The 25,634-nt window shown below is 38.4% G+C and overlaps 1 protein-coding gene across 1 annotated transcript in view; it reads right to left on the bottom strand.

The window, feature by feature from the left end:
• Positions 1-25,634, bottom strand: part of LOC130910518 (oxysterol-binding protein-related protein 2-like) — a 52,824-nt gene that overhangs the window by 10,818 nt on the left and 16,372 nt on the right. Inside the window, exons 4-13 of the mRNA XM_057827904.1 lie at positions 23,006-23,081; positions 22,215-22,349; positions 21,786-21,883; positions 17,914-18,096; positions 17,744-17,851; positions 13,553-13,642; positions 13,350-13,467; positions 13,153-13,278; positions 5,476-5,599; positions 5,240-5,330 (exon numbers count right to left, since the gene is read on the bottom strand). Coding sequence (XP_057683887.1) covers positions 5,240-5,330; positions 5,476-5,599; positions 13,153-13,278; positions 13,350-13,467; positions 13,553-13,642; positions 17,744-17,851; positions 17,914-18,096; positions 21,786-21,883; positions 22,215-22,349; positions 23,006-23,081 — 1,149 coding nt within the window. The remainder of the gene's footprint in view (positions 1-5,239; positions 5,331-5,475; positions 5,600-13,152; positions 13,279-13,349; positions 13,468-13,552; positions 13,643-17,743; positions 17,852-17,913; positions 18,097-21,785; positions 21,884-22,214; positions 22,350-23,005; positions 23,082-25,634) is intronic.

Raw genomic sequence — 25,634 nt, 5'->3', positions numbered from 1 at the left:
TCGCGACCTTAGTTATATTACCGTGTTTCACCCATAAAATCCCCCAAAAATCCGGCTGTGGCCATTCACAGCTGTGTCTTGACACTCGGTTTTGGATCGAAACAAGGTAAGTACATGATAATATCTCATTAAAGTCATGGCATCTGCACTTGTGTGCTCTCGCCTCCAGATAGGGTTTTGCTGTTTAAAAAAACTTTTTTTTTTAATTAAAAAAAAAAAGTACCCTCTTGTTCAAAATGTTTCTCCCCCAGAAAATTTAGATTTTAAGCTTTTCAATGATGTATCACACATGCATATTGGACAGTTTTGAAAGTTGGCCAAATTGGTCTCAGAGCGGAACTAAAAGAACCTGAGTGTTTTCCGCCATAAATAAAAATGACATCAATTGTTTGTGATGTTTGTGCTGTAAAAAGTTTCAATTGTGCTGCTCTCAATTCTTTTCTAGGTCAAAATTGGGTCAACAGAGGTGGGTTCAGTAGCCAAAAATTTGACTGACGTAGGAGTAGCGTTACTTCAAAATAATATTACTCAAGTAAAAGTAGTCATCCAAAAAATGTATTCAAGTACAAGTAAAAAAATTATCCCTTGAAAATACTTAAGTTAGGTGTAAAATTAAGAGTAACTGCTTTTTTCCCCCCCTTTTTAAACGATGGTATTTTTTTTCTCTCACCACAAACGTACCTCAATGAACTGTTATTATAATGATACTGTACAATAATCCATTCAATAACCGCATTAAGCCGAAGAAATACAATAACAAAGAAAATCATTGAATTACAGCGAGAGAGAAAAAAAAGACAGAAATGAAGCAAATTCATCCAAAGAGCATGAGTGCCCTCTAGTGGAGAATATAGTTCCTAGTTTAAATAGTGAATATATCCTTCATTGTTACTATTTTGATATTAAAAAGGTTCATATCTCCGGTTTTCAGTGGTCAATCAGTGCCAAATAAAAACTGGGAGATAATTTTAAATCCGTGCTTTCGATTCATGTTGAGGGCAGCGCTCTATGTCAAATACTTCATTTTTTGTGTTGCTTTAAAGACACCACATGAACAGGCTGGCGTGATCATAGAACGGCAGGCTTGCCTCAGATTGGTGTAATGGAGTCATGTGATTAATGTTGCGACTAGAGCTGAAACGAATACTCGAGTAACTCGAGTTTAAAAACTGATCAGAGTAATTTTATCCACCTCGAGTAATCATTTAATTTTGACAGCTCTAAGTATCACGTTTTGCCCGGACTACTTTTAATGCGGGACAACACGCTGATGTCACATGCGTAGAGGAAGAAGCAATTAAAAAAAAAAACTGCAGCCGACAGCCGCTACAAATGATGCCCATGTTGCTAAAAACTAGCCCGCATGATGCTACGGTGGTAGCAGATAGCGTCTGAAGTGTCTCAGAGATCACATGTATGTTGAACTAGATGCAAAATGACAGAGTCAGCGGCGTTGGTAAACAGCCGCCATCTTAAAGCAGTAGACTTCTAAGCGCTAATAAATAAGATTAATGTTACTGTCACTCGCTCACGTAACGTTAGCCCTGCGGAGGGCTAGGTTTCTATTAATTTTGACCACTGTCGATGCGAGGCTAACGTGTCTTACATAGAGGCTTTATTCAATCTGTGAAAACATAGCGTTGTAGAGTGATGAGGGTGTAAAATGAAAACTTAATAATGCTAACTCTTAATTTTAGCTCAGAAGTCATTGCTGGATAAAACACCAAGGAGCACTGGTCCCCAATGTGCTCCAATACAGCAGGTATCATAAATCTATTTTGAACACTTCAAAAAATCCTATCAGGACTTACAGTTTAGACTAACTTAAAACTTAACTAGAACTTAAAAATAACTTGACACAAATAAAAATTCAATTGAAACACGTGGGAAAAACACCTAACTCTTATGTGATGTGTGTTATCAAGCGTAATGGCATTTTTAGGTAAGAAATATATATATAAGATTTAAAAGTTTTTTGAGTGAAAGCAATGAATTAGTCTTTTTTTTTTTTATTCTAGTTACATCTGAGATGCAATTGTTGGCCGTTTTCAACAATGTACATCAAAAATAAAGACATTGATTGACTGAAAATGGTTCAATATTAGATCAAATGTCTTGTTTTCTCATGTATATTTATAATTGCTCTTCACCTACAAATATATATGTTTTATCCGATTACTCGATTAATCGATAGAATTTTCAGTCGATTATTCGATAGCTGCAGCCCTAGTTGCGACGTCTTATTGGTGAAATTGGTAGAGCTACTCTTGGCATCGCTGGCAAAACAATAATAAATCTACTACATAAAATAAAGAGGAAAAATGTAACGACTAGTGTAGCGCAAAGTAGCTGAGTATGAGTAGCGTTTTTTTCTTCACAAATCTACTCAAGTCAAAGTAAAAAGTATGGCTTAGTAAACCTGGTCTTAAAAGTACATTTTTCTCAAGAAGTTACTCAAGTACATGCAATGGAGTACATATAACGCGTTACTACCCACCTCTGTCAACCACCCCCCCCATTTTAATTAAAAATGGCTAAAAATTGTGTCAATCTGGTTTGTGCTGCCATCGTTTTTGAGATATTTTGAGTGATTTATTATTTTTAGGGGTGTAAAGGTACAAATCCTACTTCACTGTTCTTTGCTTTTCGCAGGGGGTTCTGGTCCCCATTAACCAGGAAAAACTAGCAGTGCAACGGTTTGCGGTTCAAAGCCAAACCGTACGGTTCGCCCTGTATGGTTCAATATTTTGAACCGCGCCTTTTCGGTTTTGCAATTAATTTATTCCGAACGCTTGTGGAATGAATTGTTTGAGCTCTGTGTGCCTGTGTGTGCCGTGAAGCACAGCTGTGGAGAAATTCCCGCCCCGCAAGTAAATGTCCGATCGCTGTCAAGCACCTGTGTAATAGAAGCAGAGAAATGCCCCCTCTCGCTTACGAGCGAAGTGAAACAAGACAGAAATCAAAACACTATGGCGAGCGGAGGAGTGGAGAGACCGGATTTTGAAGAAGCACCGGCCTCTTTCAAGTCTGTGGTGTGGCACTATTTTCGGTTTCCCCGTGGACTACAATGCGGAGGGGGAGAGAAAATATTGAAAAAAATAAAACCATTTTCAAGCATTGCTCAGCGCTTGTTCCCTATGCTAATGCCAACACTTATAACATGACTCCGGCACCTCAGCCGGTGTTCTGACAAATTTTGCACAGAGCAGGACTACCCCGAAGAGGACACCAGTGAAAACATACGGCGGGCTTCGTTAATTTATTTGCAACGCTTGACCCGCGTTACATTGTTCCCTCGCGGACATATTTCCCCGACATTTATGAAATGGCACGCAAAGCCATCGAAGATGATTTCGCTAAAGCACGTAGTTTCGCCCTGACCACTGATCGTTGGACGTCCCGTGCTACAGAGTGCTACTACCTAACTGTGATGGTCCACTATAATTCATACCTGTCAAGTTGTACGGTCTTGCCGTAATTTGTACAAGTGAGCACCGATTTTTAAATGTGTATGTTTTTCGTGTATTTTTTTTTTTTTTCCTCCGTTCGGATTTTGTCACCCTTTTCGGCAACGAGACAATGTGCGTTAATACGTTGGTTGAATGACGCCAGAAAAGTCAGAGACACTGAGAGGAAAGAGTGTTGTGGCGCTGTAGCAAACGCGATGCTAGGCTAGGTGGCTCCAATATTTCCTGACTGTAGCCGACAGCCTACAATCTACGCCTAGATATCTCATGCATATAGAATTACATACGAAATGACAGACTCGGTAGCGTTAGTAAACAGCCGCCATTTTAGAGCAGTACACTTCTCAGAAAGGCTCTGTTGTAGTGAACCTTCCTAGCGAACCTAAGTAACTTTTTATCTAAAATACTCCTAAATCGGCAAAATTTTGAGTTGAGTATCTTTAAAGGATGAAAGTTTTAAATTCTAAAAAAAATAAAATTTAAACATTTTTTTAACATAGCAAAGGTTACTGTTTTTTTTTTTTTTTTTTTTTTTTTTTTAAATGGAAAAAAAACATGAAAGGTAACACCAGTTACTTTGTCGAGTAACTTTTTACTACTGTGTGTGTATTTCAGTAGTTAGTCACTACATCAGCCAAAGAGCTAAGAGGCATTTTAACTAGGGTTGTTCCGATTATGTTTTTTTGCTCCCGATCCGATCCCGATCGTTTTAGTTTGAGTATCTGCCGATCCCGATATTTCCCGATCCGATTGCTTTTTTTTTTGTGCTCCAGATTCATTTCCAATCATTCCCAATAATTTTTCCCGATCATATACATTTTGGCAATGCATTGAGAAAAAAATGAATAAAACTCGGACGAATATATACATTCAACATACAGTACATAAGTACTGTATTTGTTTATTATGACAATAAATCCTCAAGATGGCATTTACATTATTAATATTCTTTCTGTGAGAGGGATAGAAAGACTTGTAATTCTTAAAGGATAAATGTGACTTTGTATATCGTGACCAAATATTGCCATCTAGTGTATTTGTTGAGCTTTCAGTAAATGATACTGCAGCCATTCAACCCAAATGCATGATGGGAAGTGCACTGTGCGTCGTGGTACCAATTGATATATCTTCTCTGCATTGGGAAATAACATAGGGTGTTAGGAAAAAGATCAATTACTACCTTTCTGCCAAAATTCACTCTACTCATGTTACGCTGCCTTTCAGCGCTATATATAGGTAAAACGGTGCCATTACAGATTGAACGCGACAATGCGAGTGGGCCGTGCAGCGCATGCATTAATTGCGTTAAATATTTCAACGTGATAAATTTTTTAAGATAATTAATTACCGCCGTTAACAGGATAAATTTGATAACCCTACCTTAAGCCTAAACTAAAGACTCTGGATGAGTAACATATTATGCCTGTAACAAATACAATTAGAAAACGATTTATTTAAAAAGTATATATTAAAAAAAGGCATGTCGGATATTTTTTTGGCGATTCCGATACTTTGAAAATGACGTGATCGGACCCGATCGATCCGCATCATAATTTTAACAGTCGAAAATGTTTACATTTTAAGTGTTTATTTCAATTTCTTAAAAAGCAAAATAAACGCAGTTCAAATAAAAAAAAAAAAATGCTAAACGCAAACCGAACCGAAACCGTGATCCCAAAACCGAGGTTCAAACCGAACCGTGGGCTAACTGAACCGTTGCACCCCTAGGAAAAACGAGGGATTACTGTATAAACAATAAACAATAGACTAACTTTGTGGACCACTCCTCCTCATCCTTGGCTCTCTGCTTCCTGGCAGCTCGCTGTTTCTCTTCCAGCCTCTCCTTCTCCTGACTGGCTTCTTCTGCAAAACCGGAAATAGTAGTTCCTCAAACCAGGCAGTTACAAAGAGAAACAGCAGAGGGCGACAAGAATCCTTTCCAATCCATCCACTATCTTTTCTGCTTGTCCTCATAACCTTAAACACTGCTAGTAGAAAATTGGATTACCCATTCTTCCGTTCTCCATTGCCCGGATGTCAGGTCTGAAGCGACAGTCCGTCGGGGCCAAGATGGCCTCTAAGCCCGAGTCCAGCTCATTGAGAGACATAGCGAAGTTGGTGAAGCTATACATCTGAACATATAAAAGAAGATTTTCATTAGGAGCAGATTGCTGCCTTTTAGTCAGGGGGCCAATTCTAAAAAGTGCTTCCGTTAAGACGTTTGCTGCCATGTCAGGGTACAAGATGACAACCTATTTGTTTAGTTAGAAGGGACCCGCAGGTCAAATTCTAGAGTGGTTGTCAGGCTGAAAAAAGGTTTTTGTGACTTTTAGGAGGAAAATAAGGAAAATAAGTTATTTTGTGTAACGCGACATATTATCTTGGGAACCACAAGGGCCACAGACAAAAACTTGGTATCAAATGAAAGCTGACACTTCTGGGATGTCTTTAGAATTGTCAGAATGTCAGTCCCTATTACATCATAGGAGAAAATGGAGCATGAACATGTAAAAATCCATTTCCGCCTACTGTGTACCACTTTATAAAATGAATAGCAGCTTGGAAACATAGGATACAAACTCAAAACTTCTACAAATCAGTACCCCCATCTGGGGGAAAGATTTGTGCCAAGTGTCAGGCATGTATTGTGAAATGGGACAACACTGCACGTTTTTAGCATTTAATGACCAGGCGGAAATCTTGAATTCCATTTAAGGCTATACCATTAGGTCCTATTTGACTTAATTCATATACTTGACTATAAATCCAATCCAATTATATTGATTTGACATGATTATGATATCTATCTATCTATATATATCTATATCTATATATATATATATATATATATAGAGTGTATCAAAAAGTGAGTACACCCCTCACATTTCTGCAGATATTTAAGTATACGTATCTTTTCCTGGGACAACACTGACAAAATGACACTTTGATACAATGAAAAGTAGTCTGTGTGCAGTTTTTATAGTAAAGTTAATTTAGTTCCCTCTCAAAATAACTAAAAATACTGCCATTAATATCGAAACCCCTGGCAACAAAAGTGAGTACACCCCTGTGAAAAAACGTACGAGGGGTATTCAAAAAGTATTGCACCCAACTTTATTATGTACAAACAAATTATAATAGCAACGTGTATTATATATAAAAATAAAGGTACACGTGTGAGGATTACATTTTTACTCCTCCACATAGTCTCCACCTCTCTCAAGAGCTACAGTCCACCTATGAACGAGGGCATGTATACCAGTGTTGTAGAACTCAGCCGGTTGATCTCTAAGCCAATTCTTGACAGCAGTTTTCACTTCATCGTCATTGCCCCGGAGTCCTTCTTTCATTGGACCAAAGAGGTGGTAGTCTGACGGTGCCAAATCAGGAGAATATGGCGGATGTGGTATCACAGTCCATCCAAATGAGGTGATGACCTCCATGGTCCTGATGCTTGTGTGAGGACGTGCATTGTCATGGTGGAGGAGCACGTTTGCCATGTCCAAGTTGGGTCGAACACGTCGAATTCTTGCTTTGAGCTTCCTAAGAGTCTCAATGTAAACCTCCACAAACCAAATCCACAAACCCTAACCCTCTGAGGTGTTTCTCCCTCTGCAACAAGGAATTTGATTACAACTCTTTGTTTCTGACCAGCTTCAAGAGGGGCAGCCATTTTGAAAGCTAGTTTAAACTTTAAAAATCTGAAAATAAGAAAAACACATATAACAATCGCAAAAACGTGTCTCCTATCATGTTTGTGCCAAATATGAACGAGATTGGTAAAATCCTGTACGAGCAATGCACTTGAGTGCATTACTTATTGAATGCCCCTCGTACATCCCTAAATGTCCAAATTGAGTACTGCTTGTCATTTTCCCTCCAAAATGTCATGTGACTCGTTACATGAGTGCTGTCAGCATTGCTGCAGAGATTGAAGACGTGGGGGGTCATCCTGTTAGTGCTCAGACCATACGCCACACTCTACATCAAATTGGTGTGCATGGCTGTCACCCCAGGAGGAAGCCTCTTCTGAAGACTGTACACGAGAAAGCCCGGCCGTCTCATCAGACCGGAACCATGTCCTATGGTCTGATGAGACGGGCGGCGTTTGGTCTGAGCACTAACAGGCTGACCCCTCACGTCTTTAATCTCTGCAGGAATGCTGACAGCACTCCTGTAACGAGTCACTTGACATTTTGGGGGGGAACGGGGTTTGTTGGCTGTTCCTGCCTTCATTCAAACTTCAGGCCTCAAATGTTGTGCAAAGACAAGTAGCAACACCAGAACATCTGTGTCTCTGCATTGAATGATGAGCCGTTGAAACCAAGTTTCACTTATTCCTATACCAATGTGTTTTGGTGTTGGTTTCCGTCCACCAGAAGCTAGGAAAACACTGTCTTTAGCAATGCTGAGTAGTTTTGTATTAAAAGTTTCTTCACTATCATTTTCTAGTTCAGCATCACCAATACAAAGCAGTCGTAACAACATGTATAGACTTTCAGGCACAACTTCTACCGCATGATGCAGATCTATTCCTCCAATAACATCATGTCCCGGACACTCCCTAATGTCCGCCTTGATCTTCAATGCCACCCAGTACAGCCAACTCAATATCTGAGCATCCTTGTCAGTTCCACAGCTAGTCATGGTTGCCTCTTGCGTGTCATCATGTACATTATCTGTTGATTTCTTCATGTTAAGTATGGCATCCTCAGCCTTCATTTCAGATTTAATTATCGGATCAGTTGTTTTTTGTGAATGCACCAATATTACTTTTCCATCAAGCAACCTGTCAAGCTTTTCCTTAACACACTGACATCTGTAACTTCCTTGATCCAAGTCAAAGTCTGCAAGCAGCTTACAGTATCTTTCCCAAACTGTTCTCATTGAGTATATTTGACCTCTGGCAAGTCCTGCTCTAAACTCATCTGCTGCATTATTTAAATAAATGGAATATGGATCATTTCCTCCTGATGATGTATTCTGATATTTCCTTAAGAATGCCCTGTAGCAGATAAGATGGTACTTGCCCTCTGCAGCAATCAAGTCATGGACTCCTGCTAGCCTTGGTCCTAATTCTGTGTCTTGATGAGCTAGGTGAAGAATCTTTTCAGATGTGCTCAGGACTTAGATGTTGCGAAGTTTGTGTCTTTGCTTATCTTTCTGACAAAAGATACATTTTCCCAAGTGACTGAAGATACTGATTGTCTAGTGAAGCGGGGGCAGAAGGTGCTTGTAGGTTCCTGCGATGTACTTGCTTTTTTAAAAAAAACTCTTTTTAAGGCGAGAAATGTAATTGACATTGGTAAAAGCAGCATAACATGATTTGTTCCATTTTATTTTGTCTGTGAGTAGGAATGCCTGGATTCGATCCAGAGCATCTGCATATTCCACATCTTTGTATTTTGCTCTTTCACTTGCTCTGACTCTGATACAATTCAGGCCTTCCTCAGGTGGTTTTTGTAGCTGCTTTTCTTTGCTGTACTTTCCAAATAAAACATTTGTGCCAATTTATACCTCATGCTATTTGATCTTCTTAGGATTCTAAGCTTTGTGTCTGTCTCCATGTTAACTTATCTGAAAAGCAAGGGAATCATTATCTTTTCTTTAGCCTGCTTCTTTAGGAGACCGAAAATATAGATTATTTGAGCGGAGTTGCTATGCTAGTTAAAAAGGTGGTCAACACTTATCTAGCAGAATGTAGAACTTAGTATTGTGCAGAAATAAATATTCCCAGTAAACGTGTACACATCAACATGTAGTTATTACCAAGGCACGTGAGCCTAAATATCTAGCTATGATGTTTAGCTAGTCGGGAAATAGGTTTTCCTACCTTTTCTGCCACTTTGTGGTGAGACCTGGTTTGTTGTTGTAGACGGTTAGAAATGAGAGAGATGTTTTTGTTGTAGAAAATTAGAAATTAGTTCATCTAGTCAATGATTTCCTATGAAAACACCTTCGGTGATCTCCAGTGAACCTCTTTCTTCAGGCCTCAGCACAGTTGTGGTAACAAAACTGTGTCCCTGTGGTGCAATACTCCTTTGCTATGCTTATTATTCAATTTATCAAAGGTTATATTTGCACATAAGATTGATTATATTGGAATGATGACCAAGAGTACAGTAGGGGATGAGAAGAATAAGGAAACACTTAGGGATAAATTCCGCTTTTGGCCACTTTTAAAGATATAGTTATAAAATGGACAAAATCAAAATTTCCAAGCTGACAACCAGTCTAGATTACAACCCAAGGGATCAAATATTAATATTTTATAGGTTGTCAGCTTGTACCCTGAGATGGCCGCATCAGTGACAATGTCAGTTTTGGCCCCCTGACTATTTTCAAAAATAAATAAATAAATAAAAAAAATTTAAAAAAATTTAAAAAAGTGTTTCTAGCATATTTTTTGTCAACGATGACCAAAATGTTTAGTTGATTCACAATTTTTTCATGAGAATGATGCACTAAAAACGTGTCCAGCATGACTAACATAACGAGACGTTGTTGGAAATAGGCCTGTCGCGATAACAAATTTTAGCGGGCGATAATTTATCTCATAAATTATTGCGATATTCGATATTATTGCGCCCAACACCCCCCCCCCAAAAAAAACAATTAAACCAATTTACAATAACAGTGAGAATACATTATCTTTTAATTAGGGCTGTCAAACGATTAAAATGCTTAATCGAGTTAATTACAGCTTACTAAAAATTAATTAATCGTAATTAATTGCAATTCAAACCATCTATAAAATATGCCATATTTTTCTGTAAATTATTGTTGGAATGGAAAGATAAGACACAAGATGGATATATACATTCAACATACGGTACATAAGTACTGTATTTGTTTATTATAAAAATACATCAACAAGATGGCATTAACATGTAACATTCTAGAAAGACTTGTAGTTCTTAAAAGGTAAATGTTAGAACAAGTTATAGAAATTTTATATTAAAACCTCTCTTAATGTTTTCGTTTTAATAAAATTTGTAAAATTTTCAATCAAAAAATAAACTGGTAGCCCGCCATTGTTGATGTCAATCATTACACAATGCTCATGGGTGCTGAAGCCCATAAAATCAGTCGCATCCAAGTGCCAAAAGAGGGCGACAAAACTCCATAAAACACAAGTAACAAGGTGACATTGCACTGTGCTGTCATTTTAATCTGTTTGAGCGGGGCATGTGCGTTAATTGCGTCAAATATTTTAACGTGATTAATTTAAAAAATTAATTACCGCCTGTTAACGCGATAATTTTGACAGCCCTAATTTTAATAGATCAAGTACACCCATTTAAATGCAATACATGTTCACTCTTAATTTCAAAAATACTTTTTAAGAAATCACAAATAAAAATAGACCATGTCTCTCCTAAGTAAAAGACAACAATATTAATACCGCACAGAAACACAGACTAAATAAAATGTCTTTTTCAAGAAAAAAACAAAATTGCATTTTATAACTTAAGCATTAACTTCTGCTATGGCGTTCCATGTGTAATATTCTGATTGGATGTTTTCCGAGGCACCCTGAAGCTCACACAACGGTGATGTTGTTTTGTTCATGTGACGCGGCACTGAGAGAGACAGACACATCCTGCCGAGAGCCACAGGTTGAGGAAGTGTTGTTAGCGCCGTGTGTTAATAAAAAAAAACAAGATGTAAGCACGTCGTGTGTTTGATATCATTGCCAGAAAAAAACACATAATAGGACACAATCCAGTTTCCTTTTTAATGGTGTCCTTATAATGATGATCTGCTGCATCATAAATCACTTTATGACTTTCCACCTCCATGACGGAGCGTTCTTTGTCCATGTTTGCTGGTGTTTAAACCGTGAATAAGCAACTGGGCTGTTGACTCCAGGCCCGGCTCCGTCCATTTTGGCGGATGCGTCTCCGGCAAAAACAGAAAATAGGCTAAACCATCCGGTGGGCTCCAGCGTGCCGGAGATGGTCCGCAGTCAACCCGGAGCGCTGACGCGGCCAGTATACGTTGAACAATAGAATATAATGGGAACGGATTATTTTTTGCAGGCCCCGGACCGAACCTGGAACAAAGATGTGTCTGGTGTATTTGCGCCATGATTCCTCATCGCAGCATATTGCGTAGTTGGTAACAAGGAAGCTGAATTTTTACCAGAACGTCTGTTACACGTTTGTAGCGCTCACGCACGTGCACGCCAGGCGATAAATCGCAGCGGGAAAATTTCCGCCTTGATTTTTATTTACTGTGCGATAAATTGAATGGCGTACCGCACGCAGGCTATTTTTACACCGTGACGTCGCATCGTAAAGCGGAAGTAAAGCCGAAGTGGGACATTATCGACCCGCCCTCGCATAGACTCAACGTAATTTGTGCTACTTTTCGCCAGTAATCTTTCAAAAACGAACATGCCGATCACGCATTGCTTTTTTGGAACTTGTAGAAACGACTCTAGACATTACAACACATGAAGGATGTTTTCTTCTTACGTTTCCGGAAACTAAAAACTCGGGAGGAAAAAATGTGAAGACCGAATCAACTTGTGGGGACTTTAACACCAGCTCGGTGAATCCATTCACATTTCATATGCAGTTAAACATTATGTTAGGTTGGTATGGTCTTTCAGAGGACAAAGAGGTAAGCCATTTTTATATTTTTAACTTATTCTTTTAGCGTAACGTTGTACTGTACTGCTTCTGTCTGACAATGAATGACCTGAAAAGAATTACAATGGTATCTGACTGCCACTGTTACCGTTTCTGTTATATGTATATATACAGTGGGGAGAACAAGTATTTGATACACTGCCAATGGGAAACCCCATTATATTATATATATATATATATATATATATATATATATATATATATATATATATATATATACACATACATATATACACACATACTTGTTCTCCCCACTGTATAAACTTTAGTAAGGGGGAAGTATAAGTTATCAATGAAAAAATTAAAAGTGTTCGTTGGCTGTCACTGAGTAGCATTTGCGATCGCTACACAAAGCTAACTACATTAGCCCCAAGAACGGTAAGAGACGTAGGACAACCAGAGGATATATAAGAAAGACAGGGCTGATGGTAAAGGATAGCTTGTTGAAACAGGAGAAAATGTCATTGTCAGTCGCGTCGATAAAAAAGCTAAAGCTATGCTTAGGTCGGCTCGTTTTTCTCAAGCCATCTCTTTAACTGAACATTTTTATGTTCTTCCACATCTTTGCCAGTGAATTTGGCACCAGGCACATCATTTTCGGAGCGAATTGGTAGGTTTAGCTCTGTAAACATCTCCTTCGTACACAATTTCCATTCTTTTCCTATTAGGGACAAACGGTGGCTTGTCCCTACTTAGCAACAGTAGCTAATGTCATGAATATTAATGAGTAGAAGTGACGTGTTGCTTGCGGTACGCCATTATTGCATATCGTGACAGGGCTTAGTTGGAAAACTCTTATGTATCTATTTTAGAATGAAACCTTTGAATTTTTACAGTTGAAAACATTGATTAATCGTTGATTAAACCTGGACGAAAACTTTATTCGTCAATAAAAACTAGACCAAGACTAAAACCTTGTGAAATGACTAAAATATGACTAAGACGAATACGTATTTTTGTCCAAAGTACTAAGACGAAAATTAAAAGGGCTGCCTTAAACAACACTGGTTTTTAGATATTTTGTTCACCTGAGACGAGTGAGCCGGTCTTGGCTCGATCCTCCAGAGCAGAGTACTTCCTGGTATGACTGACACAGTTTCTTGAATCTCTGGCATGTCATCGGCGTCCTCATTCTCCAATCTCATTGGCTCTTCCTGGTTGAGCAGAGACCAATGAAATTACATGAATGTGCTAATAGGGAAGGCGACTCAATGAATCCATTTACAGTTTTTTGCTTCCTGTCTCCTTTCTTCTCACTCTTCTTGTAGGCCTCGTAGGATTGCGGGTCAATACTCCACATGCACTCTGTCCACTTTCCATAGATAACACACACCTTCTTTTTACTACACAATGTGAAACAAACAAGAGAGGAGGCTCAAACAAAACAAAAACTAAAACGATGTATACGGATTATATTGTAAGCCTTACCTCTTATCCTGGATGTATCCCTCCACTTTGTGCAACTCCTTGCCAAACATCCCACAAGGCTTGAAATTTAACACACATTTGTCTCCAGTGCTGTGTATATAAGAGTATAAGCACTTAGCATCCATCCACTTGTATGACCTAAATGTTACTAACAGTTTTGTTTTGATCATGTCCAAGCAAAAATATACTTCCACAACTATTTTGACAACCAGATACTTAAAAAAAAATAATAATAAAATAAAAAAATAAATAAAAAAAAAAGAAAATTGATAGACGCCAAACGCATTTGAATTGAGATGGCTAGCAGCGATCGTTTGCTTCATGCTAGCTCGGGCTGCCAGGATGAATCAACTACATTAGTCCCCGGGTTACGAACAGGTTCATACGCTGGCAACGTAACCCGAATTTCCGCCTAAGTCGGAATGAACCCTTTAAATACCCCTACAAAATAACACTCCTAAAAGTCCAAAAGTATTGGATTCTGTTTTATGATGGAGGATACACTGCCCTCTGGTGGCAGCATTGGGTCTGGCTGGACTGTTGCCTTGTATGACTGAGAAGCAGACTCAGACGTCTGACACTGATATAGGATAGCTGCGCTGTGGTTTGCCCACATAAGTTTGTAAGTTGTTTCAGCTAATAGAGCAGGGCGGTAAACCGAAAATTTACTGGTACCGAAATTCTTCACGATGACCGACGTAATTTTGACCATGTCGGTAAATTCGGTAATTTAATAAAACAAGAAAATATAGTCTTTTCATCCCGCTTTGACGCTGTGTTGTTTGGCTATGTTCATTCCCCTTTAAGAAAGCAGTCAGTGTGCTTACGTATAGAGTCACGTGGTTATCAGGAAGCCAAACAAACGAAGCCCGGTAGGCTAACGCTAGCGTGTAACGCTACAAGCAAACGTGATGGAGTGTGGCTTAAAGAATTTTCGCCAAACTTTCACCCGACATTAAGTAGACACTTGGTGGCATCCAGACAGGCTATCACCCGCTGTCCTCCCTTGTAGAGCAGGGCGGTAAACCGAAAATTTACCGTCACCGAAATTCTTCACGATGACCGATGTAATTTTGACCATGTCGGTATTCGGTAATTTAATAAAACAAGAAAATATCGTCTTTTCATCCCGCTTTGACTCTGTGTTGTTCCGCTATGTTCATTCCCCTTTAAGAAAGCAGACAGTGTGCTTACGTATGGAGTCACGTGGTTTTCAGGAAGCCAAACAAACAGAAGCCCGGTAGGCTAACGCTAGCGGCTAATGCTACAAGCAAACGCGATGGAGTCAGGCTTAAAGGAAGTTTCGCCAAACTTTCACCCGACATTAAGTAGACTCTTGGCGGCATCCAGACGGGGTTTCACCTGCTGTCCTCCCTTGTTCTCACGATTTCCGGAGAGGGTACTTTCAGTGCTTTCTACTGGTAGCCAGGCCACAGGCTAATGCTAGCGGTTAACGCTACAAATGAACGTGATGGAGTCGGATAGAAGCTCTAACCTTGTCGAAACGGCTGAACTTAATGAGTGGATTGGGCACGAACTGCATCTAGCAATTAGTATTTCACGTTACTTTGTATCTGTCTGTGTGTGATTTCTCTGATAGCTTTTGTGATGGTAAAGCATTTAGCATAAAGTACAATCCAACAGTGAAAATTATAATATGACCGTTTAATGGCCCCAGCTATTTTTCTGTATTTGATTAATTCTGTGTCATTGCTCCCATCATAAAATCTTAAATGTTTCATTTGTAGAAGATCAATATAGCTTTAATGTGTGTGTGTTTGTGTGGGGGTTCATGTGTGCTTGCATGTATCAAAAAATGTACTGGGAAAAAAAACCTGAAACCTTGAAGTAAACAATTGTGTTGAGTAATTATGTCACAGCAGCCATTAACAATAAGTTGTCTTTTTGAAGTGTACTGTTCAAGCTATAAGTCATTTGTGTTACAATGACATGTTTGCACAGGCATATTGATTTTGACAATGTACATTGTTCAAGACATACAAGCTGTTATAAATGTTCATACTTGAATTCTTATTGTTTACAATATTTTTATACACTTAATGTTTAGTCTGCATGTACAATTGTTAAATAAAATTGAAAGCTGGTAAATAAATCAACGAGAAATAGTTAATCTGTATTTCATGCATAGATTCAGATTTTCAAATTATATAACAGTCCGCTTGGGCGAATTTATCGTCATTTATCGTTATCGAGGTAAATCTGCTCAATTTACCGTGATACGTGCTTAAGGCCATATCGCCCAGCCCTATCAGCTAATATATGTTTGTGTATGCATTACGGTAGTAATTAAGTTTACAGCTACAGCTTGGGGAGTTACGTCTGAGCGATTTGCTATGAAAATTGTAAATATGTTAGCATTTGTAGCATTTAAGCTAGCTGACTTTTGTTAGGCAAATTAGGCTAATTCATAGACTTCGCAATATATTGACTAGACACGGGGCCAATTAATACTGAACGAGTGAGAACACAATTCTATTAATTCTTTTCAGATATGAAGTAAAACAGTCTCGATTCTTGGTTAAAAGCAAAAAAAAAAAAAAAAAAACGGGCCGTTAGCATTTATTTTACGTAAATATGTCGAATGTGCTGCCAGTCCTAGCTGCTAGGCCACTGTGGAGCAAGAGTTTTTTACGTTGAAAATTCTTGTGAATAAATGCTTAAATACCTGAATTCTTTATAGATATTGATGTAAAACAGTCTCGATCGTTGGTTATAAGCAAAAAAACTTGCCAGTTGGCATTTATTCTATGTAAATATGTCGAATGTGCTGCTAGTTTTCAAGCCACTGTGGCGCCGCCTTATCACCACAAAGAGCTTTTTAAGTTGAAAATGCTTGTGAATAAATGCTTAAATCACTGAATTATTTATAGATATTGACGTAAAACAGTCTTGATTCTTGGTTAAAAGCAAAAAAACCGGTACTTAGCATTTTTATTTTACGTAAATATGTCGAATGTGCTGTTAGTCTTTAAGCCACTGTGGCGTCACCTTATCACCACAGAGCTTTTTACGTTGAAAATTCTTGTGAATAAATGCATAAATCGCTGAATTCTTTATAGATATGAACGTAAAACAGTCTTGATTCTTGGTTAAAAGCAAAAACAGGGGCAGGCAGCCTTTATTTCACGTAAATATGTTACCTTAAATCCTCAAACAAATTAGTCCTGAGAATCTTTGCTGTGTGTGTATGCGGTACAGCTTTCCTACTTTTCCAACCTAAATCCAGCGTCTGATCCCTGCATGTGTTTGAGAATAACTGCGACCGACTGAAGCGGAGTGTGGGACAGCCCCCTACTTGAAGGCGTGGCGCAGTGTCTGGGGAATGTGTCCCGTCAACATCATTATGAAGTCATTGGCTATTTTAATCAACTAAATTTACATATTGATCAGATTAGATGGACATTTAACCACCAATTGTTCTGTGTCAAGTGTTTTATTGTTCAAATGCATGTCTTTTTGAACATAAGTATACATATGTGTGTTACAGCTTCACAAACTGTCAAAAGTGAAGAAGTGAAAAGTTTCAAACAGCCCAATTGTCTTGTTTGCTGTCTGTCAAGCTGAACAACTTCACGTTTAGTGAGGACAGAACACCTCACATTAACAAAGTAAAATAAAAAAGAAGACATTATGAGGTAAAATTAGGTACTGTTTATGCGACAACAAAAAAATGACTAGAGACAAAATGGTGGACGAGACTCCGGCGTCGTAATGTCGAAATTAACTAAGTCGAGTACGTCGTAACCCGGGGACTATCTGTATTTCATTGATTCATCTTCCGTTCCACGCCATTATGTCACTTTCGAATGGATGTAAAAGATGCAGACTGGATATTATTGAAGTTAGTGAAAAAATGCCAAAAGACATTTAATGACATCTGTCATAAGCATTCATTAATGCTCATGAGAGTGTCTTATGACAGTCTTATGACACCACTGTCAAATAAAGTATTACCTTTGAATTTTCCTTTTTTTTTTTTTTTAATTTCATATTTTATATTTAGTCATTTTTTTTAATTTTCACTTTTTATGTATTTATTTATTTACATCTAATTTTGTCAGCTTAGGTCCTCCAGAGAGTCCGTAGCAGTTTTATAGATTTGTAATGATCTTGCTCGGCTTTGTAATGATTTGGCTTAGTCTGGATTTTGAAGAAGTACGGCGAGTGTACCTGTGGTTGACAATTTCCACCGTGCCGTACTGCTCTATCCATAGTTTGCCCAGGATGATGTTGTGAACACAGCAGTTGGGGTTACTCCATGTGTATGCCTCATTATACCTTGTACAGAAGAAAAATGACGTTCAAATATCTTAAAACAACCCCGAATTTCTTTGACTTACTTAAGCAGCTGGAGAGTGATGGTCCCTTTCGGCTCTGCCTCAACACTTTTCCCCCAGAATTTGAGCTTGGGATATATAGACCCATGGAAGACAAAGTCTCCTGAAAGGCTCTCAGCATGGAAGGCACTTACTGGGGGATGATGGGATACCTGCTCCGCTATTAGCCGGAAGCCCTGCTCCTCTCTGTAGAGGTACCACAGATTACAACATTGACTGCATCACGTTCAAAAGAGATGGATTAGATGCAGAGGTGGGTAGTAAACCAAAAATCAATATACAGTGGTACCTCTACATACGAATTTAATTCGTTCCAGGACCTTGTTTGTAAGTCGAAATGGTCGTATGTCGAGCAGGATTTTCCCATAGGAATACATTATAATTCCATTAATTCGTTCCAAAGCCTAAAAACATACACTAAATTCTTAATAAATACTGCTGGCACTGTTACAAATGGCAATTAAGCATAGAAAAACAAATAAGTTATAAATAAATAATTCAGAATAATATAAGAAGAAGAAGAAGAATTAATAATTATTCCTGAAAATAATGTAACGAATCGGATTCTAATATGGCGGACACTTTTTACTGTCCCTGAACGCACCGCGAAGGTGACGTCTCCAGTGAGATAGGTCGGTGCGGTAGAGATAATACTTTCGTTTTCCTGAGAGCAGTCAACTGCTTAAGACAATGAGCGTTTTGTGTTGGATAAGTTCTTAAATAAATGATAAAAACGTGACAAAGCTGGCGATTTCCTTGGCAATGTTACCACAATAATAATTGTCACCTTAACTTATAAATAGTGGCGAACGGTGGTCATAAGAGGATCATGGAGCTGTATTGTTGAGCCAGTTCAGGGACGCGCACCCCAAGCTCATATTTTTCTATAACTTGCATCTTCATTTCAAAGGTAAGCATCACTTTTTTCCTTGTTTCTCCAACTGTATCAACTTTTTTTGAAAACTGTGTTGATTTCTCACATAAGAAAATCCACTGTGGGTTCGTTTGCAGTGCTGTCATGTCGTCGTATTTCGAGCAACTCGTCGGATGTAGAAACAAATGGCGGCTCAAATTTTACGATCGTGTGTCGAAGTGATCGTATGTAGAGGTACCACTGTATTGCATATTAGGGGTGTGACAAAATATCGAAATGGTGATATATATATTGTGATACTTTGCAGACTAAAAGGTTATCGATATGCTCCTGCCAAGAATCGAGATATCGTTTTAAAGAGGTGGCAATGTAAAGGGACCAACAAGTTGCTACCAAAATCTTCCACCATAATCGTGTCTCGGGTAACTGTAATTTTGCCATTGACGGTGCTCGACGCCTAATCCAGTTAGACTGGGAACGTTTGCTCATTCGAAATAGGGCTGCAGCTATTGATAATTTTAGTAGTCGATTAATTGATTAACTATTTAGTTTGAATAATTGAGTAATCGGATAAGGAATATGAAAAATTAAAATACCTGAGCTGAGCCTCACACAGTATATATATAAAAAAACAAAAACAAACTAAATTACATAGCAAAAGTCAGCTAGCTTAAAATGCCAATGCTTTTTTAGAATGCTCTTAACAAATGGCTCAGACACATATTCCCACAAAAAATGGCTAAATATTAGGGCTGTCAAACGATTACAATTTTTAATCGAGTTAATCACAGCTTAAAAATTAATTAATTGTAATCAATCGCAATTCAAACCATCTATAAAATATGCCATATTTTTCTGTAAATTATTGTTGGAATGGATAGATAAGACACAAGACGGATATATACATTAGACATTCTGTACATAAGTACTGTATTTGTTTATTATAACAATAAATCAACAAGATGGCATTAATATTAACATTCTGTTAAAGCGATCCATGGATAGAAAGACTTGTAGTTCTTTAAAGATAAATGTTAGTACAAGTTATAGAAATTTTATATTAAAACCCCTCTAAATGTTTTCGTTTTAATGAAATGGCGTACGGCACGCAGGCTATTTTTAGACCGTGACGTCGCATCGTAGAGCGGAAGTAAAGCCGAAATGGGACATTATAGACCCGCCCTCGCATAGACACAATGTATTTTGTGCCACTTTTCGTCGGTAATCTTTCAAAAACGAACATGCCGATCACGCATTGCTTTTTTGGAACTTGTAGAAACGACTCTAGACATTACAACACATGAAGGATGTTTTCTTCATACGTTTCCGGAAACCAAAAACTCGGGAGGAAAAAAATGTGAAGACCGAATCAACTTGCGCGGACTTTAAAACCAGCTCGGTGAATCCATTCACATTTCATACGCAGTAAACATTATGTTGGGTTGGCATGGTCTTTCAGAGGACAAAGAGGTAAGCCATTTTTATATTTTTAACTTATTTTTTTTTGTGTCGTACTGCTTCTGTCTGACAATGAATGACCTGAAAAGAATTACAATCGTATCTGACTGCCACTGTTACCGTTCCTGTTATATATATATACTGTACATATATATATATACATATATATATATATATATATATATATATATAAATAAAACAACTTTAGCAAGGGGGAAGTGTAAATACATTATAGAATTAAGATGTGTTATCAATGAAAAAATTAAAAGTGTTCGTTGGCTGTCACTGAGTAGCATTTGCAATCGCTACACAAAGCAAACTAAATTACCCCCAAGAACGGTAAGAAACGTAGGACAACCAGAGGATATATAAGAAAGCCAGGGCTGATGGTAAAAAATAGCTTGTTGAAACAGGAGAATGTCATTGTCAGTCGCGTCGATAAAAAAGCTAAAGCTATGCTTAGGTCGGCTATTTTTTTTTGTCTTTTTCAGCCTTTGACACTCAAGCCATCTCTTTAACTGAACATTTTTATGTTCTTCCACATTTTTGCCAGTGAATTTGGCACCAGGCGCATCATTTTCGGAGAGAATTGGTAGGTTTAACTCTGTAAACATCTCCTTCGTACACAATTTCCATTCATTTCCTATTAGGGACAAACGGTGGCTTATCCCTACTTAGCAACAGTAGCTAATGTCATGAATATTAATGAGCGGAAGGGACGTGTTGCTTGCGGTACGCCATTGGTAAAATATTTAATCAAAAAATAAAGTAGTAGCTCGCCATTGTCGATGGAGAATTACACAATTCTCATGGTGCTGAACCCATAAAATCAGTTGTACCCAAGCGCCAGCAGAGGGCGACAAAACTAAAAAAAACACAAGTAACCACTGCACATGAGCCTGTGCTGTCATTTTAATCTGTGAGCGGGGCATGTGCGTTAATTGCGTCAAATATTTTAATGTGATTAATTTAAAAAAATAATTACCGCCCGTTAACGTGATAATTTTGACAGCCCTACTAAATATACCTTTAAATTAAATTACGAATGCATTCAAAAAAATCATTAGCTCAAACAAAAACTTAGCTTATGCTGGTCTTAACAGGGAGCAGATGTATTCAGCCATGTGAAATGAGGTAGACTATAGGGCCGCGTATCAACCCAAATCAATAAAAATAAATGCAAACACCATTTGCCGTCAAGTTTTAGGAGAGGCCGCTGTTAAAAAAAGGTTTGATTCAGTGTATGGCGAGTTACATTTTCCCTGCGCTAAATGTTCCTTTAAAAAGCCCACATCACACCGGTCCAAGGTGAAAAAAAGTTTGGGGACCACTGTTATAGATTACATTGTGCTGAGAAAAAAAAAAAAAACTGACATAAAAATTTACTCACAATGTATTCTTTTCACCGAATACCTTTTGACTTGGACTTGAGTCAGTTTTCTGGATGACTACGTTTGAGTGATATTATGTTGAAGTAATGCTACTCCAGTCAAATTTTTGGCTACTGTACACACCTCTCACTGTACAGTATGTTCAGATGTACCTGGTGAGTTCAAAGGTCTCCCCAAGAAGAGGGTTGAAGGGTTTTCCAGTTCGTTCCCACTGAGACGCAACTGCCGACACAGCAAATGCAGCCACGGCCTTGGAAAGTGGAAAAAAATGAATCGGTTATTGCTTTCCAAATGAATAGCAAACTGTTTGCACTGTATTTAAAGTAGGGCTGCCGCAAAAATTAAATTTATTAGTCCAAAAATCCCCGATTATTTTGTCTTATGGATATATCTTTCTAAACCTGAAGTTTGGAGCAGACATTTTCCAAGATGGCGTCGCTCGTATTTCGCTCAGGAAACTTGTCTATAACATTTTAGGCTAAGCTACGCTTAGGGTTAGCTTATATATGGGGTCCTAGATGCATACTGATCATTAAAATCTTCAAATCGGGAGATAAAAAAAACATCGCTTCAGTCCTGACCTGCATGCGCTCTACGGAGTCCGATAACGAGCAGGCTCTGTTGATGAGGTAAGTGTGTTCCATGTATTCTGTAATCCTCTGCAAGAAGCTGAGGGGCTCGTTGAAGATGACAGGCATCGTAATCTTGGAGAGTTCCTGACAACGTGCAAGACATCAAAACGTTAGTTGAGGAAATTACTTTTATAATCATGACCATGATAAAATTCTGATGCTTTTCCAATTGGAATTTGATAGACATTAAGGACCAGGAACCGCCATGACTAGCTGCTAGCTACCCAAGCTACTATTATTTTCTACTAATATTACCTGTGAACCATTGGTGATTTGTCGTAATTAACAGGGGATAAATTAGTCCCGTGCCAATCTGGATGAAATGAAACATGTACTTCACTATAATTTTTTCACATTACAGTGATACCTTGAGATATGAAAGCTTCGGTACACGAAAAATTCATTTTACCAAAAGCTTTTTCGAGACTTTTTTTTACTTCATATAAGGAAAAATTATGTAAAATAATACGAACTGCAATAGATAATTCCCGCTCGCCTGCTGAAGTTAACTCGTCTTTTAGCACTTTGTGTTTGCTATGAACTCGAGTAGTCATGTGCTAACATATGTAGAATGAGCTAGAACCTAGCAAGCGGCATTGGGAAAGCTTTCAGAAGTTCCACTGCATTAAAAAGCAGGGGCCAGGAAAAAATGTTTTGAAACGACTAGCAATTATTGTAAGAAATGAGTAGAATAGATGACATTACAGTATATAAAAGGCAAAGTAAATTCACATTCTTACCATTCCAATACATTTTTTAAGAATACTCCAGACACTAACGGTGTTTCTGGAAAACATCGGTGCTGGTAATGATGTCCTGGAGGGTGAAAAGAGAAATGAGCAAATGAGCATATGTGAATGGAGAGAAAAGACAGCAAAGATCAGGGTTTCACAAACTACAGTGGGGCAAATAAGTATTTAGTCAATCACCAATTGTGCAAGTTCTCCTACTTGAAAAGATTAGAGAGGCCTGTAATTGTCAACATGGGTAAACCTCAACCATGAGAGACAGAATGTGGAAAAAAAAAACAGAAGATCACATTGTTTAATTTTTAAAGAATTTATTACAAAATTAGAGTGGAAAAAAAGTATTTGGTCACCTACAAACAAGCAAGATTTCTGGCTGTCAAAGGTCTAACTTCTTCTAACGAGGTCTAACGAGGCTCCACTCGTTACCTGTATTAATGGCACCTGTTTTAACTCATTATCGGTATAAAAGACACCTGTCCACAAAGTCAGTCAGTCCAACTCCACTATGGCCAAGACCTAAGAGCTGTCGAAGGACACCAGAGACAAAATTGTAGACCTGCACCAGGCTGGGAGGACTGAATCTGCAAAGGGTAAAACGCTGGTTGTAAAGAAATCAACTATGTGAGCAATTATTAGAAAATGGAAGACATACAAGACCACTGATAATCTCCCTCGATCTGGGGCTCCATGCAAGATCTCACCCCGTGGCATCAAAATGATAACAAGAACGGTGAGCAAAAATCCCAGAACCACACGGGGGGACCTAGTGAATGACCTACAGAGAGCTGTGATCACAGTAACAAAGGCTACTATCAGTAACACAATGCGCCGCCAGGGACTCAAACCCTGCACTGCCAGACGTGTCCCCCTGCTGACGAAAGTACATGTCCAGGCCCGTCTGCGCTTCGCTAGAGAGCATTTGGATGATCCAGAAGAGGACTGGGAGAATGTGTTATGGTCAAATGAAACCAAAATAGAACTTTTTGGTAGAAACACAGGTTCTAGTGTTTGGAGGAGAAAGAATACTGAATTGCATCCGAAGAACACCATACCCACTGTGAAGCACGGGGGTGGAAACATCAAGCTTTGGGGCTGTTTTTCTGCAAAGGGACTAGGACGACTGATCTGTGTAAAGGAAAGAATGAATGGGGCCATGTATGGAGAGATTTTGAGTGAAAATCTCCTTCGATCAGCAAGGGCATTGAAGATGAGACGTGGCTGGGTCTTTCAGCATGACAATGACAATCCCAAACACACAGCCAGGGCAACAAAGGAGTGGCTTCGTAAGAAGCATTTCAAGGTCCTGGAGTGACCTAGCCAGTCTCCAGATCTCAAACCCATAGAAAATCTGTGAAGGGAGTCGAAAGTCCGTGTTGCCCAACGACAGCCCTAAAGCATCACTGCTCTAGAGGAGATCTGCATGGAGGAATGGGCCAAAATACCAGCAACAGTGTGTTAAAAGCTTGTGAAGAATTAGAGAAAACGTTTGGCCTCCGTTATTGCCAACAAAGGGTACATAGGTATTGAGATGAACTTTTGGTATTGACCAAATACTTATTTTCCACCATGATTTGCAAATTAATTATTTAAAAAAATCAAACAATGCGATTTTCTGTTTTTTTTTTTCCCCACATTCTGTCTCTCATGGTTGAGGTTTACTCATGTTTACAATTACAGGCCTCTCTAATATTTTCAAGTGGGAGAACTTGCACAATTAGTGGTTGACTAAATACTTATTTGCCCCATTGTAAGTAGATTTACGACAAAATATCGAGATACGCATCGAGTTTGAGAGAAAAATGGATCGTAATATATAGACTAGATGCATTGCCACATGATTTGAGCACTATATCCCATAAATATTTTTGGTCAAATTGCTCTACAGACCCTGCAACTTTACCTTGTGTAGTAGCCATTAACCATTCTTTGACGCTTATGAGTCAGGTTAGAAAAAATCCTGCCTATAATGTGTAAGCAGAACAACAGGCTCCCATACTTTTTATGAACAATGTTACGTAACAGCAGGTCATTAAATCAGAGGTGATTTAACTTGAGGGTTTCACAACGAAACTAAAATTATCACATAACAAGGAACTAAATGGCATAACAAAATAATTATCACTGAGCATCAACTTTATCATTATTATTATTCATTTAAAGCTGTAGCGCTGCATTGCATGCTGGGAAGCATGTGGCAATATGCCAAATGTTGTATGACAACAGGTAACAGCAGAGTGTCTCGCGCATAGGAAGTGAGAGATTACATTGAGCATTGAGGGCAAAATGAACCTTCTTGAAGCAGTGAAGCTTTGCAGCCAACTAGTTCAAAACGCTTTCGTCAACGATGACTAAAATATTTCGTCAACGAACAATTTTATTCATGGCGAGACGATAATTGGGAGAGTAAAATGTGACAAGATGAATTCCAGTTTTCGTCTGACTGAACGAGAACAAATAAATAAACAAATACAACAACAACAAATACACAACAACAACAACACAGCACAAACAACAATAACAATAAGAACAAATAAGCTGTAGTTTCCGTCAAATGCTAAAAATGTGTGACATTTTCTTATTCTACGTGTAGTTAGCCTGCATTGTTACAGTGTTTAGGTGT

Source organism: Corythoichthys intestinalis, chromosome 2 (assembly GCF_030265065.1).
Source record: "Corythoichthys intestinalis isolate RoL2023-P3 chromosome 2, ASM3026506v1, whole genome shotgun sequence".
In the NCBI taxonomy this organism is placed as follows: Eukaryota; Metazoa; Chordata; class Actinopteri; order Syngnathiformes; family Syngnathidae; genus Corythoichthys; species Corythoichthys intestinalis.
Note: the sequence above shows the minus strand (reverse complement) of the source record. Positions and strands in the feature narration are given on the sequence as shown.